General features: G+C 38.8%; 1 protein-coding gene across 1 annotated transcript in view; it reads left to right on the top strand.

The window, feature by feature from the left end:
• Nucleotides 1–18087, top strand: part of dlgap4a (discs, large (Drosophila) homolog-associated protein 4a) — a 112767-nt gene extending 94680 nt beyond the window's left edge. The window contains exons 5-11 of the mRNA XM_017409643.3: nt 546–759; nt 11967–12394; nt 12478–12575; nt 13377–13807; nt 14651–14742; nt 14848–15000; nt 15301–18087. Of these exons, the coding sequence (XP_017265132.1) occupies nt 546–759; nt 11967–12394; nt 12478–12575; nt 13377–13807; nt 14651–14742; nt 14848–15000; nt 15301–15525 (1641 nt within the window). The 3' untranslated portion in view covers nt 15526–18087. The remainder of the gene's footprint in view (nt 1–545; nt 760–11966; nt 12395–12477; nt 12576–13376; nt 13808–14650; nt 14743–14847; nt 15001–15300) is intronic.
• Nucleotides 18088–18364: the final 277 nt, after the last annotated feature.

Raw genomic sequence — 18364 nt, 5'->3', positions numbered from 1 at the left:
CTATTTTCAGCGCCTTGTGCAATGAAATGTGAGCTATTTTTGAGCTTTTTCTACACTAAGAACAAAATTAACCATTTGTTTTGGCTATGTATTGGCTGCTTTATGCTTTGCAGATTACATCATTTAAAATAAACAAATATGCTGTTTCTCGATGACAGTTTTTAAATAAAGTGGACCTAAAGCTTGACAATAAGTAGGACCTCCAGTGATCGCATGTAGTATTTTTATTTAACGTACAAATTTATATCAGGCCCTTACGACTTTACCAAACCTGCCATATGTACATAAAATGGTTATAATTAGCTTAAGTAGTAAAATGTTGTTCACACCTTGGATTTATTTTATATCACAGAGAATTTTTTAGAGTTGAAATGTTAACACTTCCATTTACTGGTGATGCTTCTGTTTTACTTTAATCAAATTCTGAATATATGATAAAAGTTTTATACTGACACCTATGTCCACTTGTGAGGATAGATCTGTCCATGTGAGTGTATCAGTCTGCTCTTTACCCTTACCATGTGAGTCTGCAAACCCTCCCTCAGGTATGCGTGCAGGGCTGTAGTTTCTCTCTGCCGTACTCCGAGGGGGAATCGCAGGCCGTGGAGGCTCTGGATCTGCCCGCGCCCACGTGCTTCCGCTCTCGAAGCCACAGCTACCTGCGAGCCATCCAGGCGGGCTGTTCCCAGGATGAAGACACGGCTTCTGTGGACTCTGAGACACCACCACCGACCACTGCAAGCTACAACTCCAACACCAGTGAGTACCAGTGAGAGGAAGATCTGTAGATCACCTGAAAGGAGGAAGTACTTGATATGAAAAATGCTATCGCCTGTATTAATGGATGGATGGATGGATGGATGGATGGATGGATGGATGGATGGATGGATGGATGGATGGATGGATGGATGGATGGATGGATGGATGGATGGATGGATGGATGGACTATGATGATTCTGCATTAACTCATTACAATGTAGGGAATTGCATGTGTGCGTCTACCTGGCAGATTAAACAGTAATTACACGGTAACTGCACACAGTAATTATACAGCATAAAGAAATAATTATTCCTACAGTATATTGCATAATGAAATAAGGGGCTATGGAATGAAAAATACTGATACTATAAATGTATAGTATACTAAAAACTCAAAGGACATATGACACAATCCATCATCCGTCCTGTCTTTCTTTGTTGTTAATTGAAGCCTGGACATCCTGTGTTATGGGCACTGCAGTCTTGTATTTTTGGAACCAGAGTCTGCACACTAGAGATGTTGAGCTTTAAGTCACAGCAGTTATCTTTCTTTTAGGCATGAAATAATTAATTATAGCTCAATGTATTGGAAAAATTGTTATTTGACCATACAGTAACAATATAAGAGCTACGAGAATCAACACAATTCTGAAAAAAACTATCTGAGATGTATTTTTTTATTTGACTAAGGTGGCTTCTATTTCTGGGTTTTCATTCAATGTCTAGATTTCTTTTACGGTTGATGGGATGGTGAAAAGAAAAAAGAGGTCTTCCACAGCTCTATTTGTTATTTCTTTAACCAAACCAGGATAATGAGCTACAACAACATTTAATTTCCCTTTGGAATTAATAAAGTATTTTTGAACTGAATTGAGTTTATAATGCAGCGTTGTGTTTACTGTTCCTCCAAAAGAGAGGGAAAGAAGCTCGTTGTAGTTTCTAACCATAGACTGTAAATATCTAGATTTAAACCAGAACCCAGAAGTTTAAGTTGGAACAGGACGAGCTTTCCCTGTCGAACCTGTACGACATGCCCCCTTCATGTAAACAAACAGATCATTGCCTTTGGTAAAATAAAATACACAATAAGTTATTTTTAATTTTATTTTAAATATGTTTAATTGTAATTGGATCATTCATGCCTAAAAGAAAGGTCATGTGACACTATGTTGGTGTGAGTGGGAGTAGGTGTGCAGATGCTGATTCATAAAATACAACATGGAGTATATTTTAAAAAATAAAGTTCTAAATGTCTAATGTGCATGAAAAGCTTTGAGCTGTTAAAGGGCCCAGCAGCAGCTGAATAAAGGATCTTGTGTTGTGGCTACAGCAGTCATCTGCTGAAGAAGCTGCTGAGGGCTCTCACAGGAAATGAGAGTGGTTGTCAATGATGGATTTTAGCGCTGCTAACAACTTCCTCCCACCTACTTCCTGACCAGTTTGTCCAGTGTCATCTTTCTCAAAGCTTCCACAGCCTCTCCAGAAGTCTGCAAAAAGCATTTTCAAAAGCCTCTTAGATCTCTGTAACAGTGTCCTGCACACTCCAGACTATCCTCAGTCACCTCAGCAGATGAAGGCAACTTTGGCCGTTCTTATTCAGGACATCTGTGTAGGTGGACCAGTCCAGTATGACGTCCAGCAATGGCTGTGTCATCAACTTCCGGCGGTGATAACTGTTCATGCCGTGTGGAGTCCAGTGTGTTTAACATAAAAATACTAGGGAAGAGTTGTGATCTAACATTGGACACACAGTCACAAAGGCTCACAAACTGGTTATCTTTTAGTGATAATGGAGCAGGAAACCACATGCCACTCTGCTCCAACTCCCTGCAGCTTTTTCCTGAGCGGTAAGGGTTGTATTGTGTTAAAAAGCTCTTTGAATATAACATGGGGTGTTAAATATTTCATCATAAAAGAAAGCATACCAATTCACGCACTTACCAAAATATCAAATATATAATTCAGAGCATAATGCCACTTTAAAAACATATCAGTTTGCAGAAAGTATAAGGATAAACTACACTATTTTTCCCAGTAATGTTACACAGCTCCTGTCATAATGACCTATAAAAAGTTTAAATCAAAATCCAAAGCCATTTCTGTATAATCAATCTATCTATTTAATCTGTATAAGTTACTCAAAAAAATGACAAAAGCATTTACATTCACATGTTGGTGTTTAAATGACCTAACTGAAACAGGAAATAGAGTTTTTGCTGTTCAAAAAGAGCTTTTTTTCTCAGTGATGAAGATACGAGAGTTGTCTCGGTGTATCAGAAATGTTTTGACAAAAAACAACTTAAAAATCCCACTTATAATAGTTTGTACTGTTGGGGGGAAAAATTGTTAAAATGCTTCCAGGATGCAAAATTCAATAAGAGAATTCAGCAAAGGTTGGTGGAGAAGTGAACAATCATCACACAAAACTCTATTTTAGGCTGATCTGGAAGTATTTAGAGTGACAGTTTCAGCCTGTAGCAGACAGCTCACTGAACTGAGCCGGGCTTTATAAATAAAACCCAAGGAGACATTCCTGAGGAAAAAGGAAAAGAAAAGGTATAAAAAGCCATGACAGATGTTTTGAAAAGTATTATTAAAACACCACAGTTTTTGTGATAATGTTTTAACAGCGAGGGTAGAGCTCTTTGAGATTGAAGAGCATCATTTTGTTATTAGATAAAAAAAGAAAGTCTATAAGGAAAATAAAGCTGCACATTCAGCAAAACACAGCAGAGGTTCTGTTAGCACAAAACACACACATAACAAGCTAGAACTAAAATGAAAAGTTAAAATATCTTAAATTGACAAATGAGTCGTAGTATAAATACGCTGCAACTACTATTTACTAGTAGCAGCCAGCTGCAGTACAGGACTGATTAGACGCACTAATTAGTGTTTTTCAGTTTTTCAGTCTATAAAAATCAGCCTATATAATCACAATGTTTTCATAGATTTTACTGTATTTTAAAGGGTTTTTTATGAATAGATTTTATTCAGAATAATATATACTCCAAGAGCATAATTTCCTTTTAGGTATTATTGATGTAATATTCAAATCGGTTCAGCTGAAATAAATTCAAATAATTACCTACAGAGAGAGAAACAAGAAACTTATTGTTAACATTCACAGATGGTTCCTATTGCAGTCCTGGCAAATATTAAAATATGTGTTAAAGATGCAAATTGCAATACCTGAGAATCGCTTAAAAGTCTTTTTCAATGTTTCTTGTCATTCAGTTACCTTATGCATGTCATTGAAATATTCTAACGATGCAAAAATTGTTTATTTGTATTTTATTTCTGTAAAAACATGATGGATGGGAAATTAAGGATTGCAAATCATTTTGAACAGGACTGTACATCTCATACAACTAACAGGCAAAAAGGGTTCAGCAGTTTACCTAAACAGTCTTCAGTCATAAAAATCTTAATCTGAATGTTGAAATAAATAAAGCTACAATTCAGTCTGACTAAGGAAGACTTTTATTCGGAAGTAGCTTGCGTAAACAAATAAAAATGTTGATTTTGCATACAACCAGAGTAGTTGTAATATGTTTTAAATTAGCCTACATGACTTTGACTGATAAAAGCAAATATAAAATATATGTAACTGATTCTTTTTCTTCTTTTATTTTATTTTTAGTCTTTTTTTAAAGCTTGTAACTAACACAGCAGACTATTGTTCTCAAGTAATTTGACCTATTTCTATTGATATGCAAAACACATTGTTTCACATTGTTTTGTTTTGTCTGATTTTGTATTGGGCGGCTAGTTTTTGTTATTATTATTATTACTTTGGTGGAATGGTTTGGTTATATTTAGTTTAAATATGAATGAATAAATAAATGAAGGCACTGAAGGGAACTGGCTCAAATCGAGTATAGCTTCATTCTTTCTATGACAATAGATCACAATAGACAGGATTTGTGGTTGTTTTCATTATGTCTAGACTGAAGTCAGTTCCCGCGGTGTCACCGCCGAAATGAAACGCGCCTACTCTCGACACGCTCGCATATTACGTCACCCAGAGGCTTAGGCCAATCACGTTCATCTCCGATGGCCTCGAGCTCCGGAACTGTCCAATCGCGTTGCCCGCGTCCGTTAAGGAGGAAACGTAGACTCCAATCGTCGTCGTTAAGGGCGTGCACCTCGAATCTTTTCTTCACAGCGTCGTTGTGTGTCCAACAGCGAGGCACCGTCTGCGGCTCGCCTCGCCTCCGATGAATGAACAGAAAATAAGGATTTCCGAGCGAACCGCAGCACAGTAAGGCTTTTTACTTTCGCCTTTTTACGACCGGCCGTTAGTGTCCCAACTGTTACCGGTGCTCGGCGGATGAGCAGCCGCAAGCTAACGTGAGCTAATGATGTGGTGGGTTGACTAGCAAGCTAATGTGGGTGAAGAAAGGGGGGGTTAGACGTAGAAAAAAATAAATAAAAACGCGGTCAGTTTGTTTCAGCCGAGGCAGCTGGGAGGCTGTAACGTGGCTGCTGCGGGTAAGAGCGGTGGTAATGAGGCGGAAAGCCGTCTCTTTGTTGTTTCGCTAATATCGGCTACCATAGTGCCTCGGGCCAGACACCGTTAAATGCCTTGTGTGGTAGCATTCCGCGATGTAGCAGCGGCTAATCGGAGCCGATGTGAGGACACGATGCCGGGACTGCTTTGCCCACAAACCAGCCTTGTTAGTTACGGTAAATGTGTAGTTTAGCGAAAGATAAATTCAGAGATGTCTTAAGTGGCAACGCGTGGAAACAGGAACTTCTGTGCGGAATGAATCGCGAGAATAAAGAATTCCCGAATACCAGTCGAGTTGACCGACATGACTCGAGTCCCAGTATTTGTCTTTCGGGTTGACTTTAAGCTTTGAGGTGAAGTCAATTAACTGTTCCTTCTCATCACAGCCTCAGCATGTGACAGTGATGAGTTTCCAGAGAGGCATGGAGAAGGAAGGAAGCGATGAATCACCTTTAATCAGACAGGAGGAGTAGCACCATTTAGGGGCCCCTGGGCATAGACTCAGGGACCCAGTTTTAATTACACGCCCATTCAGTGGCAGCCCATTAAACGGGACACCCACCAGATGGTAACCTGGATCATATTTAACAGAAAACAAATCGGGGTTAGTTCCAAAGTTCACGTCTTAGACAGACTGCTGATATTCTTAGTCAGAAATCAATTTATTCCAAGGAAAACTGTGACTTTGGTTGCATTCATGTCAATGGAAACCACCAAAGCAGGCAATACACCATCTGTTATTGGCACAATATGTTTTAGATCGAAACAGGGTAAATGATATCAAATGAGGATGACAATAAAGCAAGCCCAGGTTGTCGTTATAGTAGCATGTAACTGTATCTTTTGTTCTGCATACAAAGTCCAAACAACATTGCACTGCTGTTGTTTTTCTTCCTGCTCAACCGTTTCAGCATAATGAGGTTGTAACAGGATCACGAGCATTAAACAGACACCAAAATCAGTCCCAGTTCTGTCTCTTCTGTGGATGATGTCGTTTGGTGTGAGTGGAGGCTGAAATAAACTCTTAAAAAGAAGATTTTATCACTGTTGCCACTGTTTCAGTGGCTATTTTTAGCTCCACAGTTGGATGTGCCATTTTGATTTATTAGCTGTGTTGTGTCAACTCATTTGGTAACTTGTGAGTTTGCTGTAATGTTCAGTGCTTCAGCAGCTTGCGCTTCACTCAGCTTTAAAGAAAAAACACCTTTTAAGTAGGTGTGCTAGTTAAAGTGTGCGCTCACATTAACATTAATATTCCTTTTTATGTTCAATGACTCTGAATATAAAACAATTGTGGCAACGTAAAGTTACCGGATGTTAAAACAAGCTGTTGGGAGTTGTCAAATGTAAATCTCTTTGTAGTTCCAAGGCGTGTTTATAATGTTTAAAAGGCATGGTTTGTCTGTGTATTATCATGGATAGACTGTGAGTCATCCTCCACAGTATTACACCCTCTTCCTCTCTCACTCATTGATGAGGTAATCTCTGGACTGAATGGGCAGAGCGACTGTAGTTTCACAGTAAGGTCAGCTACAGACATGCATCTCAGTGATGAGCATCATGCTGTTAGTCAGCGTGTACAAGAAAGGGCCATCCATTTCCTGCTCTGAAAAGCATCTACTTTTTGAGAGCTGTCTTAATGTAGGCAAATGCGTTGAGGTGTCTTTTCCACCTAGTGAACATGCCCTTCCTTTGCATTATTTTAAATTTATTACACACTGAAATACGTTTTTCATTTAAAGGTTTGTTTTAAAAATTAGTTTAGGAAGTGAGTGGTTCACCTGCTTGGCGGAAACTCTTCATATCCTGTTATTTATTCATTCATTTGAAAAGTAATTTTCCTATCTAGAGTTTTAGTTGAAATGAGCCACAGAGTCATCTGTTTATCATGAGACTAAGTTGGATAAAACAAACACTCCAGTAACATCATCTTAGGGCTCCAGACACAAGTCTTTCTTTCTTATATTTATTTGTCCGAGTAATCCAATTTGTAATTTACAAGAGACGTGACTTGATTGTGTGCTTGTGTAGCAACAATCAGGGGATATTACATGTTAAAAATGTAGTTGCAAAAGCTACAAAGAATCTACTTTGTAAAATATTTCCTTGTGAAAGGTTTAGGATCTTGTTGCCATGAGTTTTCACATTAACTGCTTAGTTCAACAGGTTAGACAAAAATCACAGGAGCTCATAAAAATTCTGACTTTATCACGTAAGGATTCATAAATCAGGTCTTTAGTAAAGTAACGTTTAAAACTAGGACTTTGTGTCTTAGTTTTAGTGGTTCCTCTTTAGATACGCTTCTGTAACATTTTTGACCCGTCTACACAGTGTTTTCTTTGAGTAACAGCTGCTAGAGTTGGGAAGAAAGCCATTTTATTATGATTGTGATTGTCTTTGTGTTGTATTAACAGTTTGTCAAAATGCATCTAAGTGGCTTTCTGTTTTGTCTCTTTAACTTAGATGTCTGCTTTTTACACCAAACTGATTTTAAACCGTTAGCTATGTCACTATGAAAAGAGCTCATAAATATCCATTAACATACAAAATAATTAAATAAATAAAATTATTCTTGTATGTAATCAGATTGAAATCCAGCCCAGTTCTTGTTCTTTTTAGATGTGTTTGAAATGTTTATACATTCAAAACCTGTGATTTAATGTTTCTATACCTCAGGTTTGAATTTTTGGTGCCCCCTGTGTGCTTACTGCAGTCTCAGGGAGTGTTCATGTCGGATTTTTTTTTTTTTTTTCAATCTGATTCCCACACTCTGTCAGCCAGCTGCGTTGTAAGATTAGCTTATCTTGGCCGGGGCTTGTGCTACCATTTTTTTATTTTTTTTTATTTTTTATTTTTAAACTATCCTAGGCTCATATCCAGATTTCTAAAAAGTGTCTTCAACAGTAATCTGCAGTGTAGTTTATAAGACACGGTGAGAGCTTTCTTTTTTAATGTAAGTTGATCTTGGTGATTGAGTGGGAACAACTACATGTAGCCTCTATAACACACTGACCTATAGAAGCTCAGAGGACTTGTGAAAACTTAAATCTCTAAACATAGTACCAGAATGAGTCACATTAGATACTATAATTTAGCTCATTATTTCTTTATTATTATTTTTATTCAAATGTATACAGATAGTTTCAGTAACATTGCACAGAGACATTAGACTGGTGTGGAGGATCCATTAGTGGTTATCTGATATCCCTCAGATATGCCTGCTGATGGACTGAGTGCACATTATGAGTCACGCTGCATACAGTCCATATGTAACACAGTTTAGCTGTTTGATCATAATAGAGGTGTTAATGTTAGAATTGATCTTAATTGTTTTCAGAGGAAGAGAAGGCCTTTTAGCTTTTATAATAGCCGTTAATTGACAGCTTTGGTTCACATGACTTATGAGCTTTGTAATAAGATTTCTCAGTTGCATTAATAAGTTAACTTGGAAGATATTTACTCTCAGTGACTGGACTTGAGATAGAAAAAAAGATTTAGTAAAAACAATGTGTTCCTATAAAATGGCTATATTTAAACCATGTAGTAACATAAATATTGTATTGTGTATATATATATATATATATTATATTACTGTATATGTAATGTGAAAACAGTGAATTAAAGGCCTATCATTCCTTGAAGGAATGCATATCACCTGCCACCTTTTCTTATCTTGTTTTAAACTAAGATCGTCTTATATTGAGAAATGACGGTTTTAGCCATTTTTATGTTTCCTAAGGTAAGTTGGTTTTTGCAGCCATCTTGAACTGGGTTGACTCCAAAAAGTTCATCAGTAGTAGATGCACAGCCAATAATTTGTTTCTAAAAGTTTCAGGAATTCGTCCAGTTTTTCATGAGATATTTTGCTAAGAAAGAGAGTTGACTCCTACAGTTAATAGCAAAGTTTTAAACACGGTCGGTAAATGCCGAGTGTATGAGTTGGGATTCAATCTCAGCTAGTACCACAGAAAGTTTTAGCACAACATCTATAAAATTGACTGAGTTGTAGCCATTTTTGTGTTTGCTAAGGTCACTTAGCTGTGGCGGCCGTCTTAGCCATCACTTGTAGATGTGCATCCAATGATTACTTTCTGAGAGTTTCATTAAAAAGGTCAGAGATATTTTGCTAACACGACAGACAGACACACAGTCGTGGACAAAAACATTGCCTGCTCTTTGGTTGTCAGTGGTAGGCGATGAAATGTTGCTTGTAGTTTTCTATCTAAGAGGTAATTCCTCTCTTTCTGCCCAATGCTTCTTATTCACTTCAGGTCTGTACCTTGTACCCCTGATAGGTACTCAATAGTTTCTCACTAGTCAGGATTTCATTGAATATTTGCAAGAGGAATGTCTATATCTTGAAAGACTTGTCACAGCTTCAGCTGGCTCTGATTTGAGGTCCTAATTCATGGACTCTGAGTATGGGCAGCATTTATGAGCTTTTATTTTACAACACGTTTGGCTTGGGATCGACTATAGATCTTTGTGTATTTATCTGACACAGTGTGGCTTTGTAGACAACGAATCCAGCAGAGTCATTGAGTTTTACTGGGTCATGCTTTGGGAATGTAATTTATCTCTGCGATGAGTACTTTATCAAGTGCTCCATTCATTTGGAATAAATGTTATCTTTTGTCTTTGGGAAGTCGATGTTTTGTGAGGTCAGATTGTCGCTGCAGACTGGAGTAGCTTGTAGGATAAATGAGTTTCATGGACTGAATTCCAAAGTCGTGTTTGTATATGTTGGTGGGATTTAATGAGGGCTTTACTGGTTCTTTGCGTCACTGGCTGATGGAAGTGCGGTGCCCTCAGAATTACAGGGTGTTGGTTTGCTTTTCTGGACCGAAACCACCGCTGGAAAGAATAAACACAAAATGTTCATTATTTAGTTAAAGTACTAAGCTTGGAAATCCTTAGTCAGGTATTTTAAAAGAAATATTCCATCCATCAGTGCTATAATCAGAAATTTTTGCCACTGTTTTTGTTTTTGAAACACTTTCCATCACGTTTTGCTCATCAACAAGCAGTTTAAATGAAGAGGGCCTGCCCTGCAGTATTTTGCTGGTATTATGTTATGGGAAACCCTGTATCATCTACTACTGGCAGAAAAAGAGCCACCGGTTCATTCTTTTTTCCTGAGTCATATTGTCAGCACACAGCAGTAATCCACCTTTGGGCCTCATTCAGTTATTGAAAAATAATATTGTATCAGAATCTCAAACCATTCCATGCCTACTACTTGGCACCATAAACTAGCTCAACCAGATACTAGTATAATTTTGACATCGCAACTAAGAGAAAGCGAGCACACCAGATTATCAGTTGTTGGTATGAAGTGACACCTACTACTGTGTAAAAAGGTGCAAAGAAGGTTAGATTAAGTGGAGGGCAAGTTGTCTCCTGTTGTAACAGCAGATGATATATGAGACACCTGCTGCTTCATCTGTAAACTCAGGTTAGTGCAAGAAAGGACTTTTCTTAGCCAGCTTATCTGGTTCTGTGTTGTTGTTTTTGATATAATTTATGACGACGAAGGATTGTTTTCCAAGACACATTCATAACTGGATAAAATTTTCCCAAACAGAGAGATTCGTCTAACTTCTGAACTCACCAAATAACTTAGGAATAGGTCTTTCAATTTGTGGTCTCTCTGGTTTTGTTCACAGAGAACTATTGCAACTAATTACCTTTTTCTTAAAAGACAATGTTTTGAATCTAATCTGTACAATCTGTACATGGGACAGAGCATAGCTTGTTTGTTTAGCATTTCACATCAAGTATTTCTACACCCCAGTGATGTGTGCACTCATCCAGAGCTTTTAATTCTGTATCTGTCAAAACACACCGCTTTATGTGGGTTTCTCTCTTGTTCGTCCTGTTTTCCATCGAAAACATAAAACATAAACATGCTGTCTGATTAGGGTTAAAGAGTTGACGTAGGATTAAAGAAATCACTAGGCAGGAGAGTGCAAAATGCTACAGAAATAAGAATAAAATGTGTAGTTGTCACAGGTAGATTGTACAAGATTTAATTTCACCAATTTGTCAAACAAAAGTAACAAAAGTGAGTTCATTTTATACATGAAAGGTAGAAAAACATGTCTTTACTAATAGTTTAGTTCCAGTGTTGTGGAACTGAATTAACATAAGCCAGCTGTCAAAGCTTTAATCTTATTTTCCTGCTTCATGTTTCTCCTTTTTTATTCTTTTAATACCATTTAACAAAACATTTCATGCACCAGTTCATAAAGAAAAAGTCACAGGATAACTGCTTGTTGGCCAGATTTTTGAGTCTTCACATGAATGACTCTGTACTTCTATGGTCATATGAAAGAGGAGTTGGCAGAGGAGACTCTTCAGAGTAAACGGCCTGGAAAGGTGTGGCATGTAAGAGAAGATCCCCAGAGACAGACTGACGTCAATGGAGCACAGCTGCCAGCAGAAACTTATCTCAGGGAAGCACAAAGGTAGCCGTCAATACAGCTTAATACATGCAGCAATAAGGGCAAAGTACATGTTTGTTTTGAAGATAAACTGTAATAATGGTTGTGCATTTTGGCACCTAGTGTTCACCGTCTAGCTTAAGGTTACATTTTTTTTTAATTGTTTCTTCTAGTGTCTCTAGTGACAGAGAATGTGTATAATTTTTAAGTTTTTGTTTTGTTTTCTTCTTTTTGTCTCCTCCGTTATGCAGTCAACAACAGAAAGGCTCCTCCTCCAGTCCCACCTCGCATCACTTCCAAGCCCCTCATCTCAGTGACGTTGCAGAGCAGCACAGAATCTGCTCAAGACACGTACCTTGACCAGCAGGACCGAGGCAGTGAGGCTAACAGCCAGTCAGGACGCAGCAACTCCTCCGACAGTCTCTGTAGCATACGCACGAGCAGCCTGGCCAAGTTGACCCAGCCTCTAACAGCCCTCGCTGCATCCACCGCACCCGCTGCCAGCTCTGGGCCCCCTGTTCCAGCCCCCCGTGATCTCCCTTCTATTACTACCGTTGCTGTCGCCACCACCACCACTTCCACCTCGACCCAGTCCCAAAATGACACCGTGAACATTAGCATCACCCTAGAACAGCCCCCAACTGCACCCAAGAGGAAGCTGTCTTCTATTGGAGTTCAGGTACGCTTTGTCCATTATTTATTTTGACATATGATCATCTAAGGAGAGCAACTGGCTGATTTGTAATGTTTGTGACATTTTAGGTGGATTGTATTCTTCCAGTCCCAAGAGAAGAGCCATTACTTCTGTCCACACCACTAAAGTTTCAGTCCATTGGAGTTCAAGTTGAGAACGGCAGGCCGTAAGTAAAACTGTATCTGATAAACAAAAAGAGTTTCAAAGTGAACTTGAATGTCAGACAGGCATGCTGCTTTAAACAGGTTTGTTTCCCAGCTGATGACGGAATATAAAGTAGTAATAAAGTAGAAAGTATTGCACAAACCATATTAAAGGCCCTGGAGAAATGCTTCCAACTCCAAGTGTTTTGTTTTGAACAGTTTGAAATTTAGAAATGTATTTATGCTGGACAACTTCCAGGTGTGAATATCTGAATTGTAATATTGATCTGAATTGTAATATTGTGTGTGTGTGTTCTCATATAAGCACTTTAGCCCTTCTCATTCCTTTCTTTCTGTAACTATACACCCCTACTGTTGTTGAATTTGTAACAGTGATCATCTAAGGTCATTTACCAGTAAGCCTAGCAGCAAAACTGTGTTTTGATTGATATCCTGTTACTCTTGTTTTGACTTTAGTTACTTGAAACTAGTGAGAAGCTGTCCATTTAAATGAGTATGGTGCTCTGTAATTTTCCTTTTAATCACATTTGTTTGACAGTGTTCTTCTTTTTCTGCTCCTCATGAGCTTAGAAGCCAGCAGTTTGTTAAACTTTTATGCTCCCTGCCTTATTTGTTGCTTGTTTCCTTGTCTCATGTTCTGTGCCGTGCCCTTTAATGCATTGTTGCATTGAATGATTATGCATATTGTGCTATCCTTTCAAGTAAACTCACCAACCTCAAATTGTTACCTTGGAAATGTTTGACCCAAAAACCCTGTGTTCTTTGAGTCTTTCAAAAGCTAATGTTTATGCATGTCTCTGCAGTCTCAGCCGGGACAGCAGCATGGCCTCCAGACAAAATACAGAAACTGAGCCTCAGCTGCAGGATGCCGCACCCACAGAAAAGACAACCAACTACACCAACAGTCAGACTGTGAATACCACCGCAACCAACGGACAGGACAAAGCCATGGAACAGCAACTCCTTAAACACACATCAGCCCCATCAAGGATATCCAACTCGCCCGCTGAGACACTGGATCCAGCTTTAGACCCGTCCTCTCTGCCGCCGCCAGACCCCTGCTTAGAGTCTGGAAACTGCAGCTCACAGGGTGATGCTGTTCACTCCAGCACGCCAGCATGCCTCAGAGATGGCAACTGGTTTCTGAAGCTGCTGCAAGCTGAAACAGGCCGTATGGAGGGCTGGTGTCAGCAGATGGAGCAGGAAACCAACGACAACAAGCTCTCAGAGGAGGGTAAGCATTCACACTCATGCACATCAGTGTTTGCTAAACTTTTAATTCGGAAAATATCTAAGTAGTAAACAGTTTAATGATCAGACTGACTCTACAGCAGCTGTGTGTTCTGCATCTCAAAGTGCATGTTTACAAACTCTTGCAGCAGCTACAGCTCTGTTCCTTCAGTGAGATGGAGAACCATTTTAGTTGTTCAAGTCACAAAAGGATGCAACGTAAAGTAACAGGAGGAAAGATGGCTGATGCATTAAAATACAGTAAATGGCTCATTAGGTCAGCGCCAGGAAGAATGGATGTGCCTGTAATTGAAGTTTAGAGGCGGGGTACTAGGTCATGTCTCATCCCTGTCTGGTTTGGATGATGAGACAAAGCTTGACACGCCCATCACTGCGATTGACTCAAGTACCGCAGACCATTAAAGTGGTAGTAAGCTTTGTTTTAGTGGTAATAGAGCCACAGTAGAATAATTTTGTTTTCATCTCCCAGTAATCCACTCAGGCTCTTGGGCAGATCGTTCTCTGCTGTGTCTGAAATATAAATGAGAGGGAATATGACTTTCTGTGAAGGCTTTTTTTTTCTTTCAGATCCCTCCGTCTTTCAAGGCTTTAATAATAGATTTTCATTTACATGCAAATATTGGGTATAAAACAGCTGAATAAAAAGTCAAGATTGAGTTAAGGAGGAACACGTAAGAAAATCATTCACTGTCACATGATGATAAATTGTAAAGTTTGAAACTAAACGTTGATCAAAAGAATTAAACACCCTTTACTACTGTATGTCTTGATGGAGATGCAAATCTCCTGTCATTCAAGATTTGTGACATTTCTTTATTTTTTATAGTGTTGGGGACAATCCGCAGTGCAGTCGGCAGCGCTCAGCTCCTCATATCACAGAAGTTTGAACAGTTCAGAGGACTCTGCAATGAGAACCTGGTGAGCGGCTTCATTACATTCAGATTGTATTTTCTTCTCATTCGTTAATTTTAAAGCATTATTTTTAAAATTAAAAATCATTTTGGTATTCTTTTCTTTGATCAGAACGTAAATGCCAACCCGCGACCAACGGCACAGGACCTCGCAGGGTTCTGGGATCTGCTCCAACTTTCAATAGAAGACATAAGCATGAAGTTTGATGAGCTCTACCAGCTGAAAGCCAACAACTGGCAACTTCCTGAGAAAACGGAGAAAAAGGTGACGCTTCCCTCCAGATGTTTCTCGCCGCTCCAGTGCAGTTACCACAATCAGTTAAAGCATTTTGTTTTATGTTGTAAAACGCAAACTGTTTTAGTTGATTTAAAATGAACTCTTTGGAATCAGTAATTTTCTGGCATTTTTATAGATAAAATTAGAAATTGGCTGTTTGCCACTCAAGTCTCAAAGTGTGAGAGTGAATTACAAGCTTTTAAGCTACTATCAGCTTCACTTGACGTGTTTTCATTTCACGCCTAGCTTGTGTTGCTCACTCTGCTCCTCTTGACATAATTTCCTCAGGATGAAAACAAGCAGCTTCCATCATCGGTGCCAAAGAAACCGTCGAAGCCCCGGCTGTCAACGGGGAAGGACAGGAGCATGGACTCGGCTGTGGACAAGCAGCGACAAGAAGCCAGAAAACGGTTGATGGCAGCGAAGAAGGCGGCGTCAGTACGACAAAACTCCGCCACGGAAAGTGCTGACAGTATTGAAATCTACGTCCCTGAGGCCCAGACCCGCCTCTGAGACTGAGCCAGCAGCAGTCGTCAAGCAAAATCATGACTCACTCCAGATATTCGTTGACACAAACACAAAGTTCTGAGATGAACACACATTTAACGTACGATGGATGCCCAGAGGGCGGTCTCTTTTAGCTGCACAGCTGACGACAGAGACGTGAAGATCACAGAGCACCGTAATAATCCAGATCGTCAACCAGCTGCCATGGGACAGATAAACCTTCACAGATGTTTAATACTATTGTTATTATTGTTATTGTTGATATTATAATTATTATCTCCTAAAGTATTTCAAGACTGTCTTTAATTGTGCAAGTATCTTGGATTAGGAAGCGATGTACCTTATGAGCTGAAGAATCTCGGTATCCCAGAAGTTTACTCTCTCACATCCTTTCACTGCGGAGTCTACCGGCAATTTGTGGCTGTGCAGTCGATGAGCGGAGCTACCATCCACACACACTCAGGACACACATGCAGGTGTACTCACTGTCCACAGAGTCTTCCTGTTCTCTCTTGGCATTCGGCTGCGCGAGCGCTTTACTGTGTAAATTCTAAGATGGCGTTAAAGTAATCAGAGGTTTGAAACGAGAACCAGTGGAAGGCAGTAGCATATATTATGAGTATCACACTATGATGTTAATTTTGTAAATGTTGTATACCAGATTAATTGTTAGAAAGAGGTCCGTGTTCAGCACCAAGGTAGTTTTTTATAAATCGAGTACATTTACTGTCATTTATTAGCACTTGATACGAATATTCACTCCATCTATTTTCCTCTTTCACTCCTTCACGAACATTCACCACACAGCCTGTCTGTGAATCCCCACTGTTAAAGTCTTACAGTAGTTTATTTTTTAATTTATATAATTTTGAGAGGTAAGGATTTAAAAGGAATGACTGCTTAGCCAGTGAGCTACAGTGGAATGTATGAACTGTCTGCATTTACAGCTCGTGTTGACTTGATCGCTGCTCTTTCAGTTCACATCAGATCAAGTTTGCCCACATTTTTTTTTTATTTTTAATTATTATTTTCTTCCTAATCATTCTGACTTTCACTGCAAGACATTCACTACCTAATAAGGCATTCCCATTCAACCAGTGTGTGTGTAGGGGCTTATTTGTTACTAGAAAAGAACTGAGATAGCATAGCAATAATTTGATTATATTAGACCGAGTTTCAATTATTTAATCAGTATCTGCAGTAGGATTTATTTTTTTCCTGACATGAAGGATGAATGTTTATTTTTGCTATGAACATTGCTTTTGAACTGAACAAAAAAAAAAGAAAAATCTCAGGTTGAACACTCAATAGTAAAAAAACCACTATGGATGGAAGATCTCTTGTATAAGCTCAAATGAATTGGCCAAACGCTCTGAACCTCTGCATAGTGCTCCATGTTCCTCCAGATCTGCTCGGTGTTGCTCTAGGACAGTTTGATGTGCAGCAGTGTACATTTTTCACCTGACTGCTGGAGTCATCTGCCATTTTTAATTTTAATTTTTTGGCTGTTTTTGCTTACGGTAAACTTCCCACCCCCCTTGTTTTTCTTTTCCGCCAAAAACTGTGGTACTTTTATTTATATTTTCACACATTTTGTTACTTAAATTTTTATGGATGGCAGCATAAATCTCTTTAATTAAAGGCCTGGCATTCCTAGAAGGAATGCATATCGCCCGTCGCCTTTCATGCCATGGTTTTAAACTGAAATCACGTTCAGAAATGATGGGCTTGTAGCGGTTTCAAACGTTGAAATTAACGTTATGTGCAATGTTGCGATGTCACGCTAAGAGCGTCTGTTGCAAATGACCCTCAGCTACTACCCCCATCAAGCTTTCATACAATATTTTTGAAATTGACTGAATTTTCCTTTCTGATATCAGTTGGCTGTGGCGGCCATCCTGAGCTGGATTGACCAAAAGTTAATCAGTTGTAGATGTACATCCAACGATTATTTTCTGCAAGCTTCACAGAAATCCGTCCAGTTGTTCGTGAGATACTTTGCTAACAAATGCCGGCAAGAACGTTCTCTCCGTCTGCGGTGGGCAATAATTATATTTAATCTAAGGGATTTTGTTTTTTCCCAAGATCATTATTTTGATTTTATTAGAAATTTTAATTTAAGATATTGTTATTAAATCTTTTAAATTCAACCACTCGTGCTTTTCTTTTTTTTTCAGCAAAAATTTACTTCGGGCTACGTCTTAATTTCTGCCTTGTTTGAGTTTGAAACTCATAACACTTCATCTCTGGAATTGGACCATTTGTAGAGTCCAGTTTTCTGAAAAGTTGAAGAGTTCATGAATGGAGCAGGACACAATCATGCACATTTAATTGTTTTTCTTTCTAAGAGCTGGTTCTCCCCCTAGTGGTCGGTCTGCGTTCTCCACTCCATACATGTTCTGCTCCATTTTGAATCAGGCTATTGAAGGAGAAATGCAGAGTTGAACTGGGAATGCTGACACAACACTGCGTTGTTACTTTTCTTATCTTCTTCTTTGTATAACATCCAAACTGGACATGTGCACCTCATTGTCCAAAGAAATCATTAAACATCCCTTTGCTACATGTCCTGGTCATCATTCCTGCTGTCTTTCTTTATTGCACTCATTCATAATGCAAAGGTAATATTAGCTGCTAAGTTAATATTACACTTAATTGAATTATAAGATCTTTAATTGTCACAGTGTAATCTTTATAAAGCATAGGCTTCTTTAATAAAAAAATACAAAGATTCTTACCAGTAATCTTTCCTTTAAACGGGTTTTGCAAATGATCTGATACCATTGAACCTGTGTGTGGCATTCAGGGTCTGTACTGTGTTTGCATTCTTAAGTGTGAAAAATTG

Source organism: Kryptolebias marmoratus, linkage group LG8 (genome assembly GCF_001649575.2).
Source record: "Kryptolebias marmoratus isolate JLee-2015 linkage group LG8, ASM164957v2, whole genome shotgun sequence".
In the NCBI taxonomy this organism is placed as follows: Eukaryota; Metazoa; Chordata; class Actinopteri; order Cyprinodontiformes; family Rivulidae; genus Kryptolebias; species Kryptolebias marmoratus.
Note: the sequence above shows the minus strand (reverse complement) of the source record. Positions and strands in the feature narration are given on the sequence as shown.